The following is a 26,036-nucleotide window of genomic DNA, read 5'->3' on the forward strand; positions in this document are numbered from 1 at the left end:
ATCACACATACAGATACACAAAAAAAAGCAGGAAAAGATAATCTTAGTGCTTAATGCTTCCATAGTTGCCACAGTTTGTACGTGGCATCATTGTTTCTCTTTTTGGTTTGATTTTGTTCTCATATTGTAGTCATGGCATCCTTTGGGAGAATTACGTCCCTGAATCATTTTGTGGTTGCTTCACGTGCCTTCAAACTGTCCCTTGCTCAGCCAGTAACCCTATTTTTCCAGTTCATAAGCAGCAGCTGCCTCCGATCACATGTGCAGCAGAAGCACAGCACATTCTCCAAGTAGTGACCTTTCAACAATTTTCAACAGAGTTGTGAGCATCTGTGGAGGTCAGCAATTCCTAGCCAATCTGAGCCACTGTCTGGGTTTCTTGGTGCAGAGGGCAGGCACTTGCTGGGACTGCTTTCCAGGTAATTACTGCCCAGAGGAGCTTCTGGTACACACAGTGCCTGGGCTGCTGAGTGCAGGACGGTGAGACAGTATCTAAAATTCCAGTCCTAAGAACTTGAGTTTTTAGAGCCCTCCCGAGGTGATGCTCCTTGGGCCTGCTCTGGGTTAGGAGAGGATCGGTGCTCTGTGACAGGAGTCCCCACGGCAGCTATGCATCTGTTCTGGAAACAGCATCTAACTCAAAAATATTCTAGAGACTTTACTGAAGGGACTGCTCACAGAGCTGTGATTAGGGTTAGGTGAACTGACTAGATGCTGAGGTTTCTGAGCCTACAACAGTGGGAAGACATTGCCATCCCTTTGCCTGTAGGATATGGGAGGAAGATGTTATTATAGGATTCCAACAAGAGCTAGAACCATGAAGAAGGGGCCGCTCAGTGGTATGCTGGTAAATATTTAACAACTAGCAGCTAGCTCTCTGGAGGAAAAAAATTCTCTGTTTTATAGCGTTTGCTAATTTGGCGGGGGTAATAAATATTCCGCCCCAATCACCTTTGGGCTACTAATAAAATGCTGCTGAACAGAAAGCTGGGAAGAAAGAGTCTGTCAGCTCTCTCATGCCTGGCTCCAGCATGCTACTGGGGCCACCCAACAGGAACTGAGATCATGTAGGGACACAGTCCCAAATAGGGGAGAAACAGGAGAAGAAACCCCTCAACTTGTGTTTCCTCCTGCCCTGCAACTTCCTGTGAGTACCTCCCACTAGTTGAATCCAAACCCAAACTGGCTGGCTGGGGAGCCCAGATAGGTTAAGCTGCCAGGGCACAGATCATGGCCAAGAAGGGATAATGGATCAGTGTGGGAGGTCACACAGGGAATAAGGAGCACAGAGTCCACTTAGAAAGTGGAAACCCATGGAGCTGCTGGTTACCTTTAGAATGGTGGTTCTCTATCAACTGTATGTCAAAAATAATATGGGAAGCATGCTTAAAATGAATGTAGGTTTCCATACTCCATGCCCAGAAGTTATTATTTTTGCTGGGCTGGAGTAACATTGAAGGATTTGCATTTATTTCAAACAAGCCTCCCTTGGGATTTCTGATGCTTATGGCCTCTAAACCACATTTTGAGAAATCCTGACCCAGACAATATGAAAGTGACAGTGTCAATGAGGCTGACAATTATCTCTCAGGGGTTAATTTTAAGTGCCAAACTAGCTGGCCTCTGCTGGTTAGCATACCATCTACTTTGGATGCTGTCCAAGGAAAATAAAATGCCTTGAAAAATATAAGATGTATGTCAAATGGGCAGAAATAATGGTAATAAATAATGGTAAACAGAAGAAATCTTTGGATTATTTTGGTTATATAATTACTTTCTGCTAATTTATATTCATTACATTGAATAATAATGTATGCTAAGATAGTATAGATTACATATTATGTTATTATTTATCATCATATTAATATCTATGCCTGTGCTTATCTTCCGAGTTTACAAGGCTGGTGGTATAAACTAAGCCAAGCTAATTAACTGATTTCTACTTCTTTTGTATAAGTCATAGTTTGTATTTGAAATATGGTGGCCATTGGTAATATAAATCTTAGATGATCTGCTTGTTTACTCATTTCCCTTTTCATAACATATTACCCTGCCTGTATAGTATATTTTATACACCACTTTTAGAAACCTACATTTGCCAGGATTTTTATTGCTTAGTGAGTGGGATAGAGCACGACCTTTGGAGTCAAACAGGTATAGGTTCTGATGCTAGGTCTTCCATTTACTATGACATTTGGTAAATTATTTGTCACTACATTTTTGTGACTACAAATGAGGCAAATAGTACCTTATTTGTAATATCTCAGTGGTATAGTAAAGATGAAAGGATATAATATATGTAAAGTACTTAACACTGGCCTTAGCAATCAGTAGGTGCTTAATAACTATTTATTCCCTTCTTGTCCCCCGACCCTCTTACTTTACCTGTTTGGCAGCAAATAGCTTGCCCTGGTATTTATTAATCACAGTATAGCCACCTGGCACTTGGCGATCTTCATACCAGGCAACAGGTATCAAAAAATCACGAGGATTGGCCAAGCCATTGGCTCCTAGAACACAGCGACCCAAAAGTCTTTTAGACACTTCTGAAATTACATTGGAAATCACATTCTGAAACCACAGTTGCACAAAGAGAAAGGGCCATGTCAGGAGCCATTGCACTATTTGTTTTCATTGTCCAAAGGCTCATTGGAATCCCAATCTGGTACCGTTTTAGGAAGACTCAAGGAATTTGATTAGGAAAAAGAATCATGAAAATCATCATCATCCTCACCAGTATCACCTTCTAAAGTTGTAGAGTAAATGCGGTTTATTGACCATGTTACGTGCATCATTGCCTCACTGCAGATGAGGGGAGAGGATGAGACTAGAAAAGAGGCTCAGGGAAGGTCTGGTAGAATCCTAGAACTTTTCCCCAAGAAAACCGTGATGATTCTAGAACTCATCTACAGTCCCCAATCTCAGAAAGGAAGGGTTACATACTGTTGCCCCAGGCACGCCTCTGCTCCTCAGACAGAAGTCAGAATCCAAGTCTGCAAAACTGCTCTCCAGCCTGACAAATCTGTCTGCCACTCAGGAAAAGAGTACTCAGGACTTGCCTCCTTACCTTTGTTTAGGAGCGAGTGTTCCCTCCAGAGAAAGAAAATAAATCAAAAGACCAAAAATAAAAAGTATAAGTGCAAAAACATAATTTAACTCTGAGAGGAGAGACATGGGGAGTGTTTTATCATTTCCAGCTCCTGGGGTTAAAAAATATAAGCCCCCAGCTGGTTAGTAAATTATATATATTTTCCAGAGGGTACGTGTTCCACAGAACCTGGAGGCTATGCTGACTGTAGAGCAGCAGGAAGCCAGACTGAAGTGGGAAGAGCGGGTGGCGAACAGGATGACAGACGGCCCACCATGGCTCCAGCTGCCTTTCTCCTGCCTCCCACCTTCCTCTGACTATTTGGATCTCCCCAGGGGAGTGACCAGAAGGCACATGATGGCCTGTCCTGTTTTGCTCTAAAAAAGCTGTTGACAAAGAAAGGAAGAACTGGGAGGTGTGGCCACCACCTTTAGCAAGCATGTCAAAGATGAAACCAAGGGCCAATTTTCCCAGCCACTTCTTTTACTCCAAGAGATGTTTTGAGAGCAACTCCTCCTACCACCTTCACTTCTCTTCTCTTCTCCTGCCTCCAGTTTGCCAGAAGAATCGGGGGTGGGGGGACCTTGATTCACTTTTGAAAGTTTTCATCTTGCCTCATGGAGGCTGCCTCATGGAAGAGGTTTCTAGTTCCTTCATGGCCCAGAGTTATCTGTGTAGATTTTGTGGAATGTGCTGATTTGGAATGTGAAGTTTGTAAACTATGCATCTCTCAGCCCACGTCCCCTTTCCATAGGAGTACAGCCCTTGCTGTTTTTACAGCTTTCGCCCACTTTATTGTCTACACACAACTTATTGACTTAAGAAAATGATCTCCCTCTTATTCACAAAGGTCATTCCTACATGTATGGTTTTGCTTAAGCTGTTCCCTTTCCTTTTTATTTGTCCTCCCCTTTTCATCAAGAATTAGTCAAATCTCGGGCACCTGGGTGGCTCAGCGGGTTAAAGCCTCTGCCCTCGGCTCAGGTCATGATCCCAGGGTTCTGGGATCAAGCCCCGAATCAGGCTCTCTGCTCAGCAGGGAGCCTGCTTCCCCCTCTCTTTCTGCCTGCCTCTCTGCCTACTTGTGATCTCTGTCTGTAAAATAAATAAAAATAAAATCTTTAAGAAAAAAAAAAAGAATTAGTCAAATCTCATCTCTTCTATAACGCTATTCCTGGTGACTTGGCCCCCAGTAACCCAAACTGCTAAATCCTTTAGGGTGTACACTGTATAACCAGAAATCTATTACATACTGTTTGCTCTCCAAAGGTCTATATACTACTCTAGTGAGAGATTTATAATGGGTTGGCTTTGGCTGTTTACTTTTATGTACGTATTTTATGGGAAGAGGCTTACCCTTGATGAGATTCCCATCATTACTCTCAGCACAACATAGGGCCAAGACTAGCTGATGGACTGATCTACTAATAAGCTAATTGATGATTTCATTTCATCAACTAGGTCAACCAATGCACAGAACCCCTACACTTAGAGGTCTGAAAAAAAAAAATGTCTAGGGTTGCTTAGAGAGTTCTAATAGGTTTTTGAAATTCCCAACTACACTTGATCTAGAGAAGTTGTCTAGAGAAGAAAGTTGAAATTTGAGTGAGATCATGAGGGGAGAAGGATGTTTAACTCCCATGTGATTATCTGTCCTGTATCTCAAGGGAACTTAAAAGTTTGTAATGAAGATTTACCAATTGGTCCCAGGTCAGGCAACTCAAAGTGGACACCGTAGACCTCCAGGATATAGCCCCTGGTCTCTTCGAAGACATCAATGCTGAACCGCATTCCTCTCTGGAATGGGAAGCAGACAGTTGTGTGCACTCCCAAATCATACGTATGACTATGAAGAAGCTGACCCAGAGCCACAGCTAGCCCCAGATGCAAAACTAAAGCTATAGTCTGCTGAGCTATATTTGGGAGTTGACCAGCTCAAAGATGAGTTAAAATGAAATATTTAACCCGTAATCACATCTGTGACCCAAACCAATTCTACTCTAATCTCCCATTGGGTTCAGAGAAACCAGTGCTCTGATACAGCCAAATTTTTAAGAAATTAATCTTCACTGCACCCCACCCCACACTCCACACCAGTCCATGGGAACAGAGCCTTATCCAAAGTGTGTATGAGTATTGACATACACATGACCATTGACAATGTTCTTTGCTTTGTGATTATGTCCTATTTTAAAACAAATCAGGCATCCAAGCTTGCTTCCCCTTCTGCACAAGGAGCCTCCTGCATGACTAAAACTCCCTCCCTTTGCTCAGACACGATCCACCAAGAAATTTTAGAGTTGGAAATGACAGCAGCTGCAACATCTGATTGTTCCCAAATTAGGGAGAGGCAGGGGAGAAGGGGACACATCACCAACCTGAATGACGCAGATCTCATTGGGCTGCACAAGCATCTTGCCAAACTCGGTGTAAATGTGAAGTTTCCCTTTCTGGGGAACTAACAAAAGAGACAGGGCAGCAGTGAACAATTCTTACCACTTCATGAAGAGTAAAAGGCTCAAGGGCTGCATCTGATTTTTCACTCCAAAAGAAAAGTTTTATTGAGTCTCATGGGGGGGGAAATGTATATTCTGACAACCTAGGTTAGCAATTTTACTAACTGGAAGAAAGTGAATGAAAAAAATCGTTCTGCTTACTTTTGGTTGTCAGGTAAGGAGCTTGTATATGCCCAGTTCTGTGGATTGACCAAAAAGGGCAGCAGAAATTGGATAGAAAACCATTCATTTCTGATAATTCCAGTGAGTCTGGCATTTGCATATTTAATGTCTACACCAAAATGGTCACTGCAAAATATCAATACTGAAACCATCAAAAAGAATGGGTAGACCAGAGAAATATCTAGTAGGCATTCTGTTTTAGATGGCATCATGAAAATTTTTATCTAAATGGCAGAGATCAGTGACAGATGGTCTTTTCTTGGGCGGGTTTGAAGACAAGTAGAGTTATCTTAATAATTTAATCAAATATTGGTATTACTCTTTATTTATTTATTTCTGGGAAGCTTCCCAGATCTCCCATATTAGAAAGGCCCTGCAGAGATGGGCAAAGACAGAGAGACCAGGAAATAAACCAGGGTCTTTGAGGTACAGCAGAAATCTTTTCCAGACCACCAATGGCCTCTTGACCTCAGTCTGTAGATTGCACTATGTAAGACAGACTGAAGGATAAAGGAAAGTAATATGTATTAATTGAAAAGTAGCTTGTGACTGGGGATCACTTCACAGTGTAATCTTCAGAACTTACCAATCAAGAAGTCCCCATCTGAATTGTAAAAACATCTGAAACATAAGAAATAATTCCTGTTATTTCGATTTTAACACTGTCCAGACAAATTAATTCACTCCACATATTATTGTTTACCACCCACCATGTGCCAGGCTCAGTGCTGGATATAAACTGGTGAGCAAAGTGACCCAGTCTCTGCCATCATGCAGCTTAGAGTCTAGTAGGAAGTCAGATAGAAATCAAATAATTATAGAACTGATCATTGTAGACTGTAACGACACTATGAAAGTCAAGTTCAGGGGGATGAAGGAATAACGAACCTGATTTAATGTGAGAGGTTAGCAAAGGCTTCCCTGAAGAAGGGACATTTGACCTGAGATCTGAAGGAATTATCTAGGCAAGAGTTTGGGGACTCAGGAGAACATTTCTGGCAGAAAGAATAGCACATGCAAATGCCCTGAGGTAGGTTGAAAGAACTGAGTGAAGGTTAGTGTGGCTCAGGTGAAAAGAGAGGAGGTAGTATGATATGATGTTGGATCCAAAGAGACATCTTCAGTGCCTTGTCATGGCTCAGAGAAGTTAAATGATTTATTTAAGATTATTCAGCCAGGAGGAGTGAGGCTTTGGATGTAACAGTCTGGTTCCAGAGGTGTGTGCAAAGCTGCTATGAGATTCTGCTTCTCCAAGAAGAGGCAGAATGTCATTTACATATTTTTTTCTGATTAAAAAAAAAAAAATCCAAAATGTAAGCTCCTCTACTAAGGAATGTTAAACTTACACATTTAATAACTGAAGCCAAAGTCTGTCATCTTGACCAGACACCAACATGTGGCCCTTAATGGCTGCTCATGCAGTATGACTTTGGAACAGCCCTGGGGAACTTTAAGAAATTAGAGATATTCTGACCCAAACCTGGTTAAAGTCAAAATTCCGTCTAGCTTCCTAATGCCCACTGTCGGTTTTCTATTTGCATTGTTATGTGAAATTCTTGTTCATGTTACAAGAATCAGTCAAAACTGAAATGCTCATTTATTAATAAATGTATATCAATGTTGCTCTGGCGGGGGGGTGGGAGTCGATAACAATAAAACAACAACCTGGCTTTCACTCTCTGGCCAACAGCTCTTGGGGAATAGGAATGTTCTGCCCAAGCATTGAGACACTTACTTGTTCTCCATGGAGGTGTTACAGAGGAAAATATGGATGGCAAGTCCATTGTTGGACTTTATGTCTCCAGCTCCACACAAGGTATGCAGGCCCTAGAAGGAACCACGGGAGAAGGAAGGGTGTATGCAAGTCTTGTCCAAGAGGCTATCCCTCCTCCTGGTCCCTGAGAGCCTGGAGACAAGGTTCTACTAGGTCTGCTCTGTGTGACAAGGGGGACATTTGGGGTCTAGCCTGCCTCTGAGGAGCTCAAATTTATGGGTTTTATGTTTGGAAGGTGGTGGCTCACCCTAGCTGCCAGCCATGGCCCTAGATCTGAACTGTGTCAGTGGTTAAGATGACCTTACCTGGCATTTTATCTGTTTGGTGCTTAAGATCAGCTTGGAGGAGAGTTTCTTTCAGAGGTAAAACCAAGCACCTAGGATGCTTAGGGAGGAAGCTTGTCACGTTAGGAACCAATTAATGCCCCTCAAATACACCTCACCAGCTAGGCAATCCCATGCTTATACATAGGATCAGCCCTAATTTTTCCATAATAGAGAATTGGAAGCATTCTGACCAACTGTATCCTCTCTGCTCATCATCTACAGTCCAAGAAACCTTAAGACATGGGTCTTCTCAAAACTCTCAGTCCCAGACCTGCAGATGGAAAGGTGGGAGCTCTGCTCCTGCAGATATCCATAGTTCACCCAGAGTGGGGGACTTCTTTCCATATTTTAATTCAGTTTGCCCGTTTGGGGTCTATTTCGATCAATCTACATAGAGTTTGGAGCACTTAATCTACATAAGGAATTCTGCATGAGCCAAACAAATTGACCCATGGCTGGGCACCTGGACTCTCCCTAAGTGAGCCATGGGATAAGGTTGGTCTGCAAAAGCTTCTACTGGCTTCTTTGAGCCCCTCTGCCTTGTAGCTCCCTTCCCTTTCCCCTACATATGGTTTGATCTGAGCATAAGTGTTCTAATACTCCCAACACCTGTAACTACCAAGTAGAACTTCTGATCAGCATTGCATTAACTAGAGTTGTCATCCTGAGTCGTTGCTATTCTAGGTCCATTTCAGAAAGTTCATGAACTTGGATGGGAACAAAATTATATATTTATTTTCACTAATCTCTCAAATGTATCATTTCTTTCAATTAATATGAATGTAAGCAACAAACTACAGAAATATTAGAAGTTTCTGTAACCTGGTCACTGATAGAAATCACGGATATTTTTAGATCACATTATAGTTGTTACAAGCTATTCCAGAATATTGTTTATGTTCACACTTCTAACAACTATAGCTTTTAGATCTTTCCATAGATTTTATGACTCAGTGCATTGATAAGGAAGCATATATGTTACTTACTATAAAACCAAATTTGTTTTTTTAATATTTTATCATTGTATTTCAATAGGATCAACTTCTTTGTAATTTTATATAATTTATTTTATTCATTTAAAAATACAAGCTTTACCAGGCTATTAAAGGAGTCCATGGAAAGGGAAATAAGGCCTAAGTGACTGCTCACTATAGAGAAAGAACAGAGGGATGACAGAGGGAGGTGGGTAGAAGATGGACTGGATGGGTGATGGGGATTAAGCAGGGCATTTGTTGTGATGAGCACTGGGTGTTGTATGTAAGGAATGAATCGTTGAACTCTACTCCAGAAACCAATAGTGCATTGTATGGTAACTAACAAAATTTTTAAAAAGGGGGGGGGGAGCGTCAGAATCCCTGTTGTAGCCCAAAACAAAGAAACCAGAGACTGGTAAATGCTCAATTTCCATTGGCCATTCAGAGGTTGTAAATCGCTCACCAGTACCCTTGGTGTCCTCAGCCATTTGGTGCCTGTAAATAAGACATCCCTGGCCAGCCCTGGAAGCAGGGGCAGGTGGTGCTGTCTCTGCTGCCTACCTCTGAGTTGGCTGCCGCTTGGCATTCAGCCGGCCAATGGCTGGATCACTCACCAGGGAAGAAAGGAGAGCAGAGGGAAGGCGTGGATGGTATTGACTTACGCTCACGAAATCCACCTTCTTCTGGGATGCTTTTGGAATCTCAAACGGTTTCCATCGAAGCTGGGGAAAAAAACACACGTAAAAGTAAATTATTTTAGAAAGGGAAGACATAGGCCTTCTAAATAAATAACATCAGTTACACAGAGAAAGGATGGCAAGTCATCCTGTGTGACTCCGATTGCTTGTAATTTTGTTGTTCTGAAATTAATAATTACTCATTATTTCCTAAAGGGTCTCTGGATGTGTGTATGTGTGTGTGTTTAATCCGTGTGTGTGTGTGTGTGTGTGTGTGTATTTTTCATTCTTTAGCACTTTAAATTTAAAAAAAAAAAAGATCATTGCTTCTTATTTCAGAAGCTGTTTGTTTTCTTTAACATTTTGCTCAGGCACATCGGTGAGTTTTGACTGATGCTGCTTCTTATGCTATTTATAATCGGCTCCCTTTCCTGGCATTGCCCGCCTCTCTGTGTGGGCTCCTGACACTGCAGGGGAAGGTTCTACTTCTACTTCCAGCCTTGGGAGTTTTGAATTATTTCTTTAAGAGAAAGAAAAAGCACCCAACTGAGGTTGGATTTAGTAAATGCTGTACCGGGTTCCATTTCTTCAGCAAACCCCACATTTGTCCCCAGGCTGCCTGGCAGTTCAGTTTAAATCACAACAATCTTTAATTTAATAACGAAATGATCTAAGGAAGTAGGGAGAAAAATCAGCAGTCGAGGACCTGCCAGAAGTATGTCAGCTCAGGACTTATTAATCAACCTGGCAGCTGGCACGCCCCAGCCAGCCTCGCAGCAGATAAACCCCAGGACATCTCATGCCCTGGCCTGTGCCCCCATGGCCGACTCCACTGGCTGTGGCACCCAGTCAGTGCAGGCAAGTCAGGCCTTCCCTAGGTCATGGGGCTTGGCTCATTTTATATCTCAGAAAGGCAGCTGAGTGGGAGAGGAAGCGGCAAGTGGGAAAAGTGGCACTGGGATTATTCTGCCTCTCTGACATACATAGTCAGGTGGCGGTCTTCATTTTTTAAAAGCCAAACAGGATGATCTCATCCTGGGACTACTTAAAAAGGACATAAAATGTCAGCTTGAAAAAACGTTGTTGAAATCGTGCCTCAGAAAGAAGGAAAAGGTTTAGAGGCATCTGGATGGCTCAGTTGGTTAAGCATCCGAGTCTTGATCTCAGCTTAGGTTTTGATCTCAGGGTCATGAGTTCAAGCCCCAAGGGGAAAAAAAAAAAAAAAAGGAAAAGGTTTAGGGTTAATTCCATTAAAGGTGATATTTCCTGGGAGGGAGGGGACCCTGAGAGCAAGGATCTGGGAAAGGGTTTCTCTGCCTTCGCACTTTTGACATTTGCACTGCATAACTCCTTGTTGTGGGGCTGTCCTGTGTTGTAGGATATCTAGCAGCATGCCCTGACCACTATGCACTAGATGCCACTAGCACTACCCCAAGTTGTAAGAACCAAAAATGTCTCCAGACATTGTCACATGTCATCTGAGGGACAGTTTTTCCCTGGTTGAAAACCACTGACTTAGGAGGGTGATCCCCTGACATCAGGAAGGGCCACAGCTAAGCACTACCAGCTTTTTTGAGAGGAAGTTCTAGTCTCGTACTAATCACCACATACTGCTTCCCTCTATGTTAGCAGTGTGCAGTTTGTACAGCCAGGAAGATTGTCTGGAAGACTAGACTACCTAAAGTCTTGGTCCCAAGAAGAGTCATTGGTCTAGTTTCCCAATGGAAGGGATTTAAGCATCAGATCAACGGTTGCCTGAGCAACATCTTAGACCTTTCCAGAGGTTCTGAAGCTGGTTACTCATGAGAATTACCCAGAAGGACTTTGAGACCCAAGACTAAATTAAATCAGAATCTGTTCTATATTTTATAAGAGCTTTATTTTATAAACGGTCTACTAATGGGACAGCTACATTTTTTTAAAAAAATTTTTTAAAGGTTTTATTTATTTATTGGACAGAGAGAGAGAGAGAGAGAGAGAGACAGAGATCACAAGCAGGCAGAGAGGCAGGCAGAGGCAGAGAGAGAAGCAGGCTCCCCGCCGAGCAAGGAGCCCGATGCGGGGCTCGATCCCAGGACCCTGATCATGACCTGAGCTGAAGGCAGCGGCCCAACCCACTGAGCCACCCAGGTGCCCCAGGACAGCTACATTTTAAGAACCAGCAGACCCAGCCAGAGATTCTGTGATTCTTTTATTGCTAAACTAAGCATCATATACAGAAAAGTCCTCCCCGTCAACCAATCAAAAAATTAATCAGTCAACTAAATTGTGGTATCTTTGGCCGGATATGGCAGCGACATGCTAGCTACTAAGTAGCAAGGATATTTAAATAGCACCAGCATAAAGATTTACAAACCTAAGGAAAAAAGGAGAACAAGAAAAGAGAAGGGGAGCCTGGGTGGCTTAGTTAAGTGTCTGACCTCGGGTTTCCCTCAGGTCATGATCTTTGAGTCCAGCCCTCTATAGGGCTCCGTGCTCAGCAGGGTGTCTACTTCCCCTCTCCCTTTCCTTTGCCCTTCCCCCTATCATGCACACACACTCTCTTTCTCAAATAAATCTTTTTTAAAAAGAGAGAGAAAGAAAAGAAAGAAAGAAAGAAAGAAAGAAAGAAAGAAAGAAAGAAAGAAAGAAAGAAAGAAAGAAAGGAAAGAGAAGAAATTCTAGTAATAGGAGAAGCACTGCCTGATTTGTTGTATATGCCTTTGTATATCTTCCTGAAATTGAAATATCTGTTGAGGGTGGAAAAAAGTCCTAAATCCCAAAGAAGAGATTTGTCTTCTGTGAGTGGGAAAAACTAAGTCAGAGAGGCTGAGAGGTTGGTTTGGCTGGTTTTTGCTGGTTAGTTTTTTAGTTTTCTATAGCACATCAACCCTCAAGTCATGAGGAAAGAGCCAGGGTTGTCGGATGGACAGGCCCTACCTGATGATGTAGAGAGCATGCCTTCAACAGGACCCACACACTAGATGAGGCAGTGGTCTTGAATAATCTTCTCTAATGCAAAAATGATACCCTTCAAATGATGGAGATGGTATAGACAAAGAAGTAAGTTATCAGCTGGGTCTGACAGCAGCAGATTATACAAGTTCTATATTCAGTGCATTATGAAGGGTAATAAAAACCCAAGCTGGTTCTGATAAATCCTTGACTCACAAGAAGCCAGCTTTTGATCTTTGGGCAAGAGATTTTTGTCAGGAACTTTGGTGTGATATGTTGTGGAATGTGAGGAGGGAGATTTGGGGAGATGAAAAACAGGAAGAACCCATGAAGCAGAGAGGAGAAACATCTCCTGCTAAAGCCAGATGTTCAGTTTAATTGCATGCTGTGGAGCAGTAACCTCTGATCCACAGCCAGCCCAAGCAGGGCTGTGCATTGGGCTGAGCCAGGAATGAGATCTGGGTCCTGCTACTGCCTCTGTTTCCATTTATTCTGTGACCTCAGACAAGTCAAGTCATTTTGTCTCTCTTGATTGTATTTTTTTCTTACATGTAACAATGGGGTGTTGGAGGAAACTATAATTCCAGAATTCTCTTCAGAGAAGAGCTTCTAAGAGTGACAAAGGATGCTTGTTAGTTGATTTAGTCCTATAACTTTTTCAAAAGTTTTTAAAATTCATACTATATATTATTGCTAAATAACCCTTCACAAGGAATTTAATTATTAAACATTTCAAAAATAATGAAATCAATTATAGTACTCAATGTAGTATCTTGGCAATAGAGGATATTAATAAATTTCTGTTGAATGATTGAATGAATGAATAAATGTAAGGCACCAAGAACCCTGCTAATATCTCAAAGAATAAGACTAAAAAAAATTTGTGGGATTATCTGTGGTCAAGTGACGTTCTGGCAATAGTAAATTGGGAAATGTTTCTAAAAGTCCAAAGAATTTTTCTAGAATTTAACTCTAGAATGTAAGTCTTTAGGTATGTGAAAAACCCTCACTTCTTCTATATCCTGATTTTCTGTGTAGTTTTTCTATCAACTGTTGAGAGATGTTGAAGTTTCTAACTATAATTATGGATTTATCTATTTCTTTCACTTCTATCATTGCTTCACACATTTTGTGGCTGTATCCTACAAATTCCATTGGAAAATAAACTTTTACTTACCAGAAATGAGGTGGTTAGAAATAATTTGGAAAGCATTTTCAAGGGACTACCAAGTTAGAATTAAAAAAATTTTAGGGTGGGGTGCCTCGGCAGCTCAGTGGGTTAAAGCCTCTGCCTTCGGCTCAGGTCATGATCCAGGGTTCTGGTATCAAGCCCCACATTGGGCTCTCTGCTCAGCAGGGAGCCTTTTTCCTCCTCTCTCTCTCTCTGCCTGCCTCTCTGCCTACTTGTGATTTCTATCTATCAAATAAATAAATAAAATCTTAAAATTTTTTTTTTAAGGTTACTGGAGAAAAACAGAATCAGTGGCAACATTTAATGATCAGGATTTAAAATGCATGCTCAGTAATGAAAAAGAAATTAGAGAATTGGTCTCAGTATTTCCAGAGTCAGAAGATCGGGAGTTGGACTGGATGATCTGAGTATCACTTTCAACACTAAGATTCTTTAATTTACTGAAACTCCCTCCCAAATGGCCTTGGACTCAACTAGATTAGATGAGTTAGATACTCTGAACAATAATGGCTGACTAAAGTAGACATATCATTAGAAGCCGATATCACCTAAGAATTTGGAAGTAACTAAGAATTTGTAGTGACCACAATTTGTGAGCAATTATTAGCAGTAACTATGGCTAGGAGAGGCCCAGGGTAATCCCACTACAGTGAGTTTAAGTACAGACTCAAAAAGCTGTGTGTATGTGTGGGGGGTGAATAAAATAAAACAGTGGCTCACTGCATTCTTCAGCAAATCTAGTAATTTAAGAGGAAAGCCAGCATGATTTGTGGAGAGAAATCAGGCTTTGAGTGACCCATTGGAGTTCTTCAAAGTAATAGGCAAGAACACAGTTAAGGAGGATGCAAGTCACTATACTTTATTCAGACTTTCAAAAGTCTTTCATGAAAAGAAAACAGATGAACATATGGGAAGGGGGAAGAAAAGGAGAGATGGAAACAAACCATAAGAGACTCTTAACAATAGAGAACAGACTGAGGGTAGATGGAGGGAGGTGGTTGGGGGATGGGTAGAAGGGTGCCGGGTATTCAAGAGGGTTTGCGTTGTGATGAGCCCTGGGTGTAGTATGTAAATGGGGAATCACAGAACTCTACTCCAGAAACCAGTACTGCACTGTACGTTAACAAACTAAAATTTAAATGAAAAAAGTCTTTCATCAAACTACAAAAAAGGTAACTCTTCATTGGATTTGAATGACATTTTTTCACAAATAGAAACCTGGATTCCCACTTGAGTATAAAACTAAGAGCATTACATCCATTACTTAGATCCTAGCATAGAGCATGAAACATAATAGTCAGTAAATATTTGTTGGATGACATTTAATTCTCACGACAACCTTCTGAGATACCTAGGATTATCATCTCAATTTTAGAAGTGAAAGGACTGATGGTTTAGAGAAGTTTTCTCTACTAAGAACAGAATCCAAGATGCTCCCAGTTTCTCTTAGTAACCTACAACCTGAGCCTTTATATCCCTGCCTATCTTGTTCTGCTTCCCAAACTATTCATGATCCGCATAGCTTCTAAATGCAGGCTTTGCCTCCCTTAAACGGTCTTGTATTGGTCTTCCAATCTCACCCTTATTTATTACTCCTCCAGTGCTAAGTTGCCCTTGCCCAGTCTGATTCCTGGAACCAGAACCTTCCTAAGGTTCTGGTCCCAGTCTTATTTCTGGGACCAGAACCTTGCTAAGGTTCTTCAGTGTCAACATTCTTATTCAATCCCCTTATATTAATTCATTCAAATGATTTATTGGGGACCTCTCTGTGTGCCAGGTTTAATGTCCCATGCTGGCAGTAAACACTGACAGTCTCTGCCCTCAGGGAAACTGTTACAGAAGACCTTGAAGGTGGAAGTGTGGGCACTTTCTGATAGAAAAACAAGGAAATAGGTAAGTGAAATGACTTTGGAAGAGAAATGTTCCCTTGGGAATAAGTCTTGGCATACAGCCCATTAACATTCTTATAGGGACGCCTGGGTGGCTCAGCTGGTTAAGTGGCTGCCTTCGGATCAGGTCATGATCCCAGCGTCCTGGGATCGAGTACCGCATCGGGCTCCTTGCTCAGCCGGGAGCCTGCTTCTCCCTCTGCCTACCACTCTGTCTGCTTGTGCTCACTCTCGCTCCTCTCTCTCTCTCTCTGACAAATAAATAAATAAAATCTTAAAAAAAAAAAACATTCTTATATATGGAAAATAAGAGATACACACAATGAAATAATCTAGTTTTCAGAAAATAGCAACATCTTTCCAAGGAGTGAAACGCAAGTTGATGGAGATTTACTGTTAAAAGAGCCAGCAAGCTATCCAAAAGGGCTGAACAGAGAGCAACCTGTTCTCTAATACTTTTGGCAAACACCAGTGAATGCCTTTAGGAAAATGCAATCTAGTCTGTTTATAGAATGATGGGATCTGAGCTCTCAGGGAGTTAATTCAACAAGTATTTGTGGTTCTACTATTTGGAAGAAGACATGTGCTGAACACAGCAGGTCATATGAAGATGATGAGACATATTCTTAAATACCCTGAGAAATACATATAGGGCTCAAGGAAGAAAGTGGTCTTTAAGATGAATCATAAATTATGGGTGGGATTTGGATGGGTGAATATTTATAAGGAAAAAAGAGAAAATGCCAGATAGGTGAAAGAGCACAATGTACTGAGGCAGGTATTGCCTCAGGTATTAGGGTATTGCCCTGAAATGGTAAAAGTTCCAGTATGGCTGGTGGGTAGGGCACATGAAAGAGAGTGGAGGGTTTGAAAGATATGATGGTAAATTAGTGCTCTTGATTGCTTATCTTGGACACCTGCACAGGAAGAAGAGAGGGAAGTCAACCTTTGAAGGCTTTGGGATGTTGAGGAGAAAGGATTGTATTTAGCCATAGATGATTTATGATAGTAAAAATGGAAACACTCTAAGTATCTGACAGTAGAATAATTGTCTTATAAACATATATTGGATTATAAAGCCAAGTTAAAAATTCCCTGTACTCAAGAAGTTTAAAAAAGACATGGGAAAAGGCACAAAATATGATGTTTAAATTAAAAAAAAAAAACCTACGAGGTAAAACTGTATTACAGCATGACTTTCATTAGAGTAAATATATACATAACTGATATTTTTTAAATTGAAGTATAGTTGACACACAATGTGACATTAGTTTCAGATGTACAACTTAGTGATTTGACAAGTCTATACATGATGCTATGCCCACCACAAGTGTAGCTACCATCTGTCACCATGCAGTGCTATTATAATATTATTGACTGTATTCCCCATGGTGAGCTTTTTATCCCAATGACCTATTAATTCCATAACTGGGAGCCTGTATCTCCCCCTCCCTTTCCCATTTTGCACATCTCCGCACCCCACCCCCTCCCCTCTGGCAACCATCAGTTTGTTCTCTGTATTTATGGGTCTGTTTCTACTTTTGATTTGTTTGTATAAATGATTTCTAAAACAACATTAATATACGATTATTTACAGCCCTTCCTCTGCCCTTCCCTGCTTCTTTGGAAAACTCCAATTTGCCCATCCTCATGCCTTCCTCTCAAATCTTGTGAACTCCAGCCTCACCATGCAGATCCATGTTTCACGTGTGAATCTCCTAGGAAAGGGGATCAGAACCTACACCAAAAGTTCATTCTCCAGGGGCAGAAAAGAGCAGGATGAGGAGGAGGAGAATGAGGAGGAGGAGGAGCCAGGCTGTGAATCATAGGAGGGGCTGAGGAGCTTGGGAAGATGCGCTGTGAAATGAGAGAGGACTTGGGTGTGAGATGGCTGGAGTCCGGGGGAATTGGGGAAAGGGGAGTTTACCAAGTGTTCTTGTAGGTCATGTATTGGGTATTCTTTAGTGTTCTCAGGAGAAACAAATGAAGATTGGAATTATTCTCAATTACTTTTGGTTTCTGGCTGCATGGGACCCTAGATCTTATTTACAATGTTAAAAAAAAAAAAAGACTAGAAAGAAGGATACGGAAACATTTCAAGTGGTTAGTTCTGCATTGATGGGATTATTGGGCATTGACACTCTTTTTTTTAAAATTTTATTTATTTATTTGACAGAGAGAAATCACAAGTAGGCAGAGAGAGAGGGGGAAGCAGGCTTCCCGCTGAGCAGGGAGCCTGATGTGGGGCTCCTCGATCCCAGGACCCTGAGATGATGACCTAAGCTGAAGGCAGAGACTTAACCTACTGAGCCACCCAGGAGCCCTCGGGCATTGACATTCTTATTTTAAGTTTTGAATAGAAACATATTAATAGTGGGGAGTGCATTATTGTTTTTTAAAGAAGATACAGTTTCAATAGGGTAGTTTGGACAGGCTCAACTATGAAGGGTTGAGAGATGAGTGGGGGTGATAAAATGGATTTAGATTTCTTTCTTAGAAATCTGGTGTGAATAGGAGAGGCTTGGTCAAAAGCTTTAAAGAAGTGGGAAATCCAGGACATTTTTGGAGAGAGGGGGCTTTTAGGGGTAGTGGAACTGAATAGTTTGACAAATTAAACAGCAAATACCCTGGAAGGGTGTATTTTTAGGAAGCATTTTTGGTAATTTGCATGTCCTAGAGGAAAAGGGAATTTTATGGCTTGGTCTTTAATTAGCTATGAGGTGTTTATCACTTGGTCCAAATTATACTGGTTGAGAACTAAGAGATAATTTCCTTAGCTGAGTCTTAACTGGCTTCAGTCTGACTTTCTGAAAGTCAAAAAGTTAGGGATTTAGTAATAAAGATAAACTTTAAAGGACTCTGATCTTTAGAGAGGAATGCTGATTCAGGAATGCTAATTGAAATCTGCAAAATCACAGTTAAACTCGTTGTAGATTTGTTTGTTAGATTCTGAGATTCCAGAAGTTAGAGGAAAGTACATGATGAACAAAATTAGGTGTATTTCTTATGTGAGATATTAATGGATTGAACTTGTTATGTCCATAGGCTGAATCTAAATACACTCAAAAAGATGTTTGTTTCAAAAAGTGTTTTCATTAATTCTTAGACAATTGATTAAATATATGCTAAGAGGAAATAAAGGTTTTGGGAACATCATCCTCAGTCTTCCTGGCAATGTATCAAAGGTGACAGTGATGATAGCATACCCCATGATGCTCTCCTGAAGGAAATATTAGGTGATTTTCAAGTCTTCAAATTCCCAGAGATGACTAATTTGGGGAGTTGGTGAAACTGGTGAATTATTTATTTTGGTTTATGACAGGTGAAGACATACCTATGATACAGGCTTCAACAGAGAAGGACTGTCAGATGGGTACCCAAATATAATTTTCTGAGACTTTCCTGATGAGAGTCTAGCGTCCATATTTGGAAGAGGTTATGAGAGGGGTGAAGTGATGAATGCAGATTGCTGTGGTTATTAATGAAGCATAAAATTGGAAAGAGATATTAACTTGTCAAGAAGGTGTAAATGAAAAGACAAAAGAATCGACGTAGCATGAACAGCCAGGATGTGTGCATCAGGGCAAAGGAAGCTGGACAGCAGGGGAGGTAAGTCACAGGACAAGAGGATAATAAACCACTACCTTGGCAGAGTGGTTGCTCACAGAGACAGTGTTGAGTTCTGGGGCACGGCTGCCCCAAGGTGTGTGAGCACAAGGTCATAAATGGAAAGAAGGGAAATAATGGGGAAGAAATTCACTTGGTGGCCATCGTAAAGACTGTGTTCGAAGAAATTCAAAACTGGAGAAAGGTAACAAGTCGGAGGAGAAGTGCAAAGGGAGGCTGGAATGGGAAACACAGGGAAGGAGAAAAAACAAATGTATATTGAGTATCTACTAGAAAGCAAGCAGAAACTGTTGGTGCAGCTCTTTTGATGCCTCTGCAGTAACTCAGGCTTTTCAACACAGTTAACTCAAACTTCCCTCTCAAAGTGTGTGTTAACTAGTAACGAAACAATAAAAGAACATGCAAAAATGGCATACTTGACTCTTGCCTATGAGAGACTTCCATTTTCTCCTTTGTTAATCTACATCATTTGAGTTTTTATTAAGTATGCATTGCTTTTATAACAAGACAAAACCAGAAAAATTCTATCAGGGTGAGGTTAGCTTCCATGGATAACCTACCCGTACTACAAAATAATTACCGTAAAGGGGTGTATTCATGTTAAATAAAATGTATCTATAATAGTCATAGAAATAATAATATATTAAAAACATGAGCATGTTACTTCTCACCCTCACAGGAAACACATCACACTCACATTTTCCTTAAAGGTCAGACTTAAAACCTGACTCCTACCCCGAATAAATTATACAAACATAAGTGTGGCTTCACTGTTGGCTGTACATCATAAAAAAATCTATGAAGTTGTATTAAGGTTATAGAGGCTTTGATGACTGGTGTGGATGATATGAGTAGTCAGGGGCACTGAAATTTCCCACTCTGCCTTATTTACCACTGATTATTTGGTAGTTATCATAAGAGCCCCATGGGGGATGTCTGGGTGGCTCAGTTGGTTAAGCATCTGCCTTTGGCTCAGGTCATGATCCCAGGGTCCTGGGATCAAGCCTCTTACTGAGCCCCTCACTGAGCCCTGCATCTGGCTCCTTGCTCAGTGGGGAGCCTTCTTCTCCCTTTCCTTCTGGCAGTCTCTCCCACTGCTTGTGCTCTCTCTCTGTGTCAAATGAATAAATAAATTCTTAAAAAAAATAAAGTCCCCACAATTTGAATTCCTGAATATTTACCTATGGCCTTTCCCTGCAATCCTTCTTATAGTCTAGCTCAACTTGTGTAGTTAGTTCTCCAATTCAGTGTACATAAGAATTACCATACAGAATGGCATACACAAAACCACGTATCCTATAATTTGTGGGTAAGTCAAGGGATTTTTCAGAGATAATGTTGTTTGTACTTAATTTTTGTCTTACTTGCTGATTCTACAACCACCCTATTCCTTTGTATAGTATGAGATTTGGCTCCACAGGAGAGGGCTAGCAGAAATTTAATTGGGTATTCCCTTATGCTGCATGAAGAAAGGAATAGGGAAAATCCTTGTGACTCATACACCCTCTCAATCATCCAAAATTAGTATATATATTAAATGCCTAATTTATTTAGTTTAACCAGGAATCCTATCAAAGTACAAGTATCCCTCCTTTATATTTTCTAATAGAAGATAGAGCTCCATTATTAAGCAATCAGGTCTATCTATTGGTCAAAAACAAACAAGCATGACTATTATAACTTTAAAAGAGGAATTAGCAAATTTGAGATGTAAGGCATTGAGGAATCTGGGAGATTCCCAGAGAATAAGCAGTGACTTTGGATAGAATGATTTATGGCCCTTTACAAGGTGAGTGGGGAACTAGATGGTTAAATGAAGATGGTCTGCCAGGGGCATTCTTAACCTGAGGGTGGGAGAGAAAGTGGTCAGATTGGCCTGGAATAGGAAGCCAGGTGAGACTCAAGGACGAGGTGAAGACAAGAGTCTCCACGTTGGTGGTGCAAACTGTGGTCTGCACAAGAGCCCTGACTGGAGGAAGCAGAAACGGACAGGAGCTGAAAGCTGGATTTTGGGACTTGGTAGGCACGGTGCTTGCAGGGTTGGGGGCTGGTGCAGGGACTGACCTTTTCCCATATGCTGAGAGGCAAAAATAGGCCAGTGGTGAACAGGGAGGATGTTGGCTTCGTGCATTAAACTTCACACAAGTTTAAGGGGCAGTCATTTAGACAACATATCTTATTTTCAAAATGGCTATGAGACGGCTAACATTTTAAGTTGTTAACTCACATTTGGCTTTCACTCTGAAGGCCTCCCTTCTGTCCCTGCTGGAGAGAAGTAGGTAGCACTCAGGTACACAGTTCTCCGAGATTTCCGTAATTAGGAGAGGTGGAGCAGAGCAGGAAATCAAAAGTGACTATGATTATGCTGGCTTTTGTTAAGCATTTACGGGAAAGGGATTTGTAGGTATAGATGTAATGTCTTGGTAAACAAAGAGGAGGCGTCAGATTTCTGTGGGCTGTGGGAAGGAGAGAATGACAGAGAGAGAGAGAGAGAGAGAGAGAGAGAGAGAAATGAATGGGTGGCTGATGGGTCTGTGTGGAATTTGAATACCAAGAAGAGTCTTGAACCTGTACCCAGCAGCTCCAAGAAGGAGGGAAGAGTTGTGTGTCTTACCTGGGACAACAGAACCAAAATTGGACTGGCAGATGACTCCATGCCCAAGCCTCTGCCTGATGACAGCAGAACAATGCGCATCTCAACATTACCCAGGGAGGGAGGACCAACCAGCAAGGCCCAACCCCTACTCCTACTTTGGCATTGTTTAAAACCAGTGATTCCTAGGCAAGACTGACATGAAGTTGTTTTCTGCAAATTTGGCAGAGAGGGACTTCAGAATAAAAAAATAATATAAAATGAATAAACACATTGACCTGAATATAAAATTCAAGGTTTTATACTCGATATTATATTGCTTCCTTTAAGTGATTATATCAACATGGCTGTATCCGAGCCCTGGGTCTTGCCTCTTATGTGCCAAGCACAGTGTGAAGCACGTTCACACCTGTTCTTTCATCCCAACAGCACTGCATGGCAGATGTAATCACCTCGGTGTAGAGTTGAAACACGGTTGTTCAAAGACCCAGCAGGTAAGTGGGGGAGTGGGGATGCAAACCCGGGTCTGTTTTGCTTCCTTCATTATATACCTGTTATCCGTGGCGTGTCCCTAAGCTGGACAAAGGGGGTATACTGGAGTTCTCAAAGGTAAAAAAACAAAAACAGATCTCAGTCCACTATAGTATTGCATCTCTCTCATTACCGAAAGCAGAGTAAATAAACACACACACACACACACACACACACACACACACTCGTGCACATGAATAGTCAATTCCAAAATTCCCACCCAAGTCTGAGCAAAAGAACAGATACACTTTAATATTGATATTTTTTCAATGTCTAATTTCTCAAAGACCCAGGTTTGACTTAAATATTTGTAATCAAGGTTTTGGATACATGGCATGTGCCAACGCACAGGACCAGTTTACCTGGTTAGGGTCGGGGTCAACTTCATCCCAGTTGTGAGTGATATGGCCTTGGTCGATGGATTCAAAGGGCTTGTGAGACACTGAAGGTAGAATCCTATATAGCCAACTGGGAGAAAACAAGGACACATAAAAGCCTTAGGGTGGTGTTATGAGGGATAGGCAAACTGGCTCAGGAAGTACGATCCAGAAGGTGCTCAAGTCAACGATTTGTGACTTGTCATTGTGAGAAACAATGACACAGCATTACTTCTTAATAGCCATTGCTGCTCATAGCCACTGGCCTTTTCCCACCTTTTGACTCTACCCATCACTCTTCAAACTGAGGCTCCTGGCTCTTGTGGTTCCCATGCTAACAAAAAATGAAGCATTGTCTTTCCCAATGACAATTACAAAGGAAGGGGAAAAGTACCTTGAGGGATAAGTGTACAGGAAAATCCATAGAAAAACATCAGTGTGTATATGTCATTGGATACTAATTCTTACTCTGGAAAGTGAGGACAATGAATCCTACAAAGATTGAGAGAATATGGGTAGTTTTTTTGCTATTTTTGAGAAATTAAAAAAAAATTATAACAGTAATATATGCTATTGGTAGAGATAATTTAAGTAATTCAAATTCCCTAAGGGTAAATGGGTCCTTCAATTTCTCTTTCAATTTCTTCAGATCCAATTACCAGCAGCATCAGAGCTTACCAATGTTCCTGTGTATTCTCATATATCACGAGTGCATATATAAACAAAATTGCCAAATCATTGTACCACTTTGTTCTCAAAACAATAATGAGTGAGAGTGACTGATAACTCAAGTCTTCAGAAATATGGGGTATTATTTTTTTTTAAAGATTTTATTTATTTATTTGACAGACAAGTAGGCAGAGTCAGGCAGAGAGAGGGGGAGAAGCAGGCTCCTTGCTAAGCAGAGAGCCCGATGCGGGGCTCGATCCTAGGACCCTGGGATCATGACCTGAGCTGAAGGCAGAGGCTTTAACCCACTGAGCCACCCAGGAGCTCCTGGGGTATTATTAAAAATAATTTTGGCCTTATAGGTAACAAATAGTATCTCATTTTTATTTTGTATTTCCTTTATTATGAGTAAGGTCGAGAATCTGTATGTTTATTGGTCCTTTGTAATTTTACTATGAGTTACTTGTGCCCTTTACCATTTTTCTATTGTTTTTTTTTTATATTAATTTGTAAGATGTTTAGGAAATTAACACTCTGTACTCCAACATCGTAAGATCTGTGCATATATTCTTATAGTAAGTATATTTGTAATTTTGTTTTCTTTTTTCTTTCCTCTCTTCCTCCCTCCCTCCCTTCCTTCCTTTTCAAGTTTTATTATCTGTATACATAAGGCCTGAGACAAAGATCCCCCTGCCAGGACCCAGACCTCAGGCTTCCGGAAGAGAAGAAGACTGATGCAGAAGTGTTGAAGGACACCAGGAGAACTGTCCAGAAGTCGAGAGGGACTCTGAAACTCGCTAAGCGGGACCCATGTCTTTTCAGAGGCCATCACTCTGGCAGTGTACAGAATGATAAGAAGCACTACCTCTGACAATGGAAGACCAGACCTGCTTGAACAGGCTGTGGCCCCTTAAGCCCTATGTCAGTCTACTTCAAGGGCTGGAGTCTGCCTGGCCCCACAATGAACCATTGGGGAGATAAAAGGGGTAGATTTGTCTAGTGTCCATTTGATTCCTCCACTTTTAAATGATATGACCTTAGACCTTGGACTTCAGGCTATGAATAAACTGAGTTTCTGCAGCTTCCAGTAGTGTCTAGAGTTAAGGGAATGTATGTATATCTTAGAAGCAACTGTGTGATCCTGGGCAAGTTACAAAAATTCCCTGATCCTGTTTCTTATCCTTATCTCCTAGGATTGCAAGGATTCAGCTTCTGTATCTAGAATGACTCACACACAGTAGGTGCTCACTTACTAGATATAAGTTGAATTGTCTGCCTATCCCTAATCATCCAGGTTTTTATCATGGTCCAGATTTTCCACATTATCTGTATTGACTCTCCCCTCTCAGTACCTAAGGGCTCAGCTAACTAATCAGATAAAAATTAACACTTGGTGGTTGTAATCTCTGATAGTTTTGTGAGAACCCACCACTCTGTGGTTTAAAGGAGTAGTGACTCACTCTAAGAATCCCAGGCTTGCTCACCTATGGAGGGAGCTGGTTCTTTCTTTCCACTTGGGATTTTGAGCATTTTCACAAAATTATTGTGGATACCTTTGCAGAGTTCTAAACAGATGGGTGAGCCAGGCCTAGTGTCCCTTATTTTTTAGCTGTTTACAAAACTCCCCAGGCAGCACTACATTGCCCTGGACAGAGATTTAATTCTGATTCAAGGAAAGGTGCCAGCTTCTTAATGAAATGCCAACAGCTCCTTTTCAGCCTCCTGGAACAGAGCTAAGCTCCTGCTGGCTGAAGATACCGCTGAATAATGGGGGTAGGCAGCAGAATCTGGAGTCCAGGTGTCCCATTAGCGAATGGGCCATAAAATCAAGAACATAGTCATGGAGGCTAGGTTGTCATAAATTAGAACGGACAGAAATTGTCAGTGTGCTTACCTTACCTTGACTGTTTGGGATTGTAGAGAAAGAGAGAGATGATTAAATGGCAATAGACTTAACCCCCAATTTTGGGAAGTATGAGAAACTCTCTCTTCTTCTCTCCATGCCCATAGTTATGAAGAGAGAAGCAATATTGATATGGACACGATAGCATAGCACTTGCCATAGTTCACACTGAGTTCTCTGACACAACCTAGAGATACCCTGTACTGCGGGAAAAACTCAGCTATGGCAACAGTAATGATGATCAGGAAAATTAATGTTCATTGAGCACTCACTGTGTGCCAGGCAATGTGCTCAGTATTTTATAGGCATTCTTTCCTTTAATCCTCACCACAACTATGAAATAGGTACTATCATTATCTCTTTTACAGATGAGGAACTAGAGGCTCTGGGAGGGTAGATGACTTGCCCAAGGTCACACAGCTGAAAAGAGAAGGAGGCAGGATTTAAACTCAGGGGACCTTACCCCAGAGTGGGCATAATCAACCACCAAAGAGAACCACCTTTTTTATTTGCGTGGTCCATTGTGCTGTTGTACTGGTTATCTCTTCTGCTTCTCAGGAGGAGTCTGTGGAGGTATACCCAGTCCTTCCCACTAAGCAGTACCAGACCAACTGCCCTCATCCCAGATCTCCAATATCAGGAGCAGCCCTCTTCACAGAGGCCCTAGCCTGATATTCCTATAATTTGACACTACTCGTTTAAGCCTTAGCACTTACTGCCTCCCTAAACCACACATCTATTGCATTCAACCTGCCCCATGGGAGTCAGTCAAGGGAATGAGTTCATTGACCTGGCTTGTGGGAT

General features: G+C 41.4%; 1 protein-coding gene and 1 long non-coding RNA gene across 2 annotated transcripts in view; one reads left to right on the plus strand and one right to left on the minus strand.

Moving 5' to 3' along the window:
• The window catches only part of HGD (homogentisate 1,2-dioxygenase), a 43,295-nt gene that overhangs the window by 10,083 nt on the left and 7,176 nt on the right, over nt 1-26,036 (minus strand). Inside the window, exons 4-10 of the mRNA XM_082712075.1 lie at nt 22,646-22,751; nt 9,503-9,562; nt 7,502-7,593; nt 6,353-6,387; nt 5,467-5,546; nt 4,786-4,885; nt 2,386-2,510 (exon numbers count right to left, since the gene is read on the minus strand). Coding sequence (XP_082568201.1) covers nt 2,386-2,510; nt 4,786-4,885; nt 5,467-5,546; nt 6,353-6,387; nt 7,502-7,593; nt 9,503-9,562; nt 22,646-22,751 — 598 coding nt within the window. The remainder of the gene's footprint in view (nt 1-2,385; nt 2,511-4,785; nt 4,886-5,466; nt 5,547-6,352; nt 6,388-7,501; nt 7,594-9,502; nt 9,563-22,645; nt 22,752-26,036) is intronic.
• On the plus strand, nt 8-24,416 carry LOC309853843. The gene is made up of 3 exons (XR_014305985.1): nt 8-1,147; nt 22,182-22,246; nt 23,979-24,416. It is a non-coding gene; the product is annotated as an uncharacterized lncRNA (long non-coding RNA).

This window comes from Mustela nivalis (assembly GCF_964662115.1).
Source record: "Mustela nivalis genome assembly, chromosome: 1".
NCBI lineage: Eukaryota > Metazoa > Chordata > Mammalia > Carnivora > Mustelidae > Mustela > Mustela nivalis.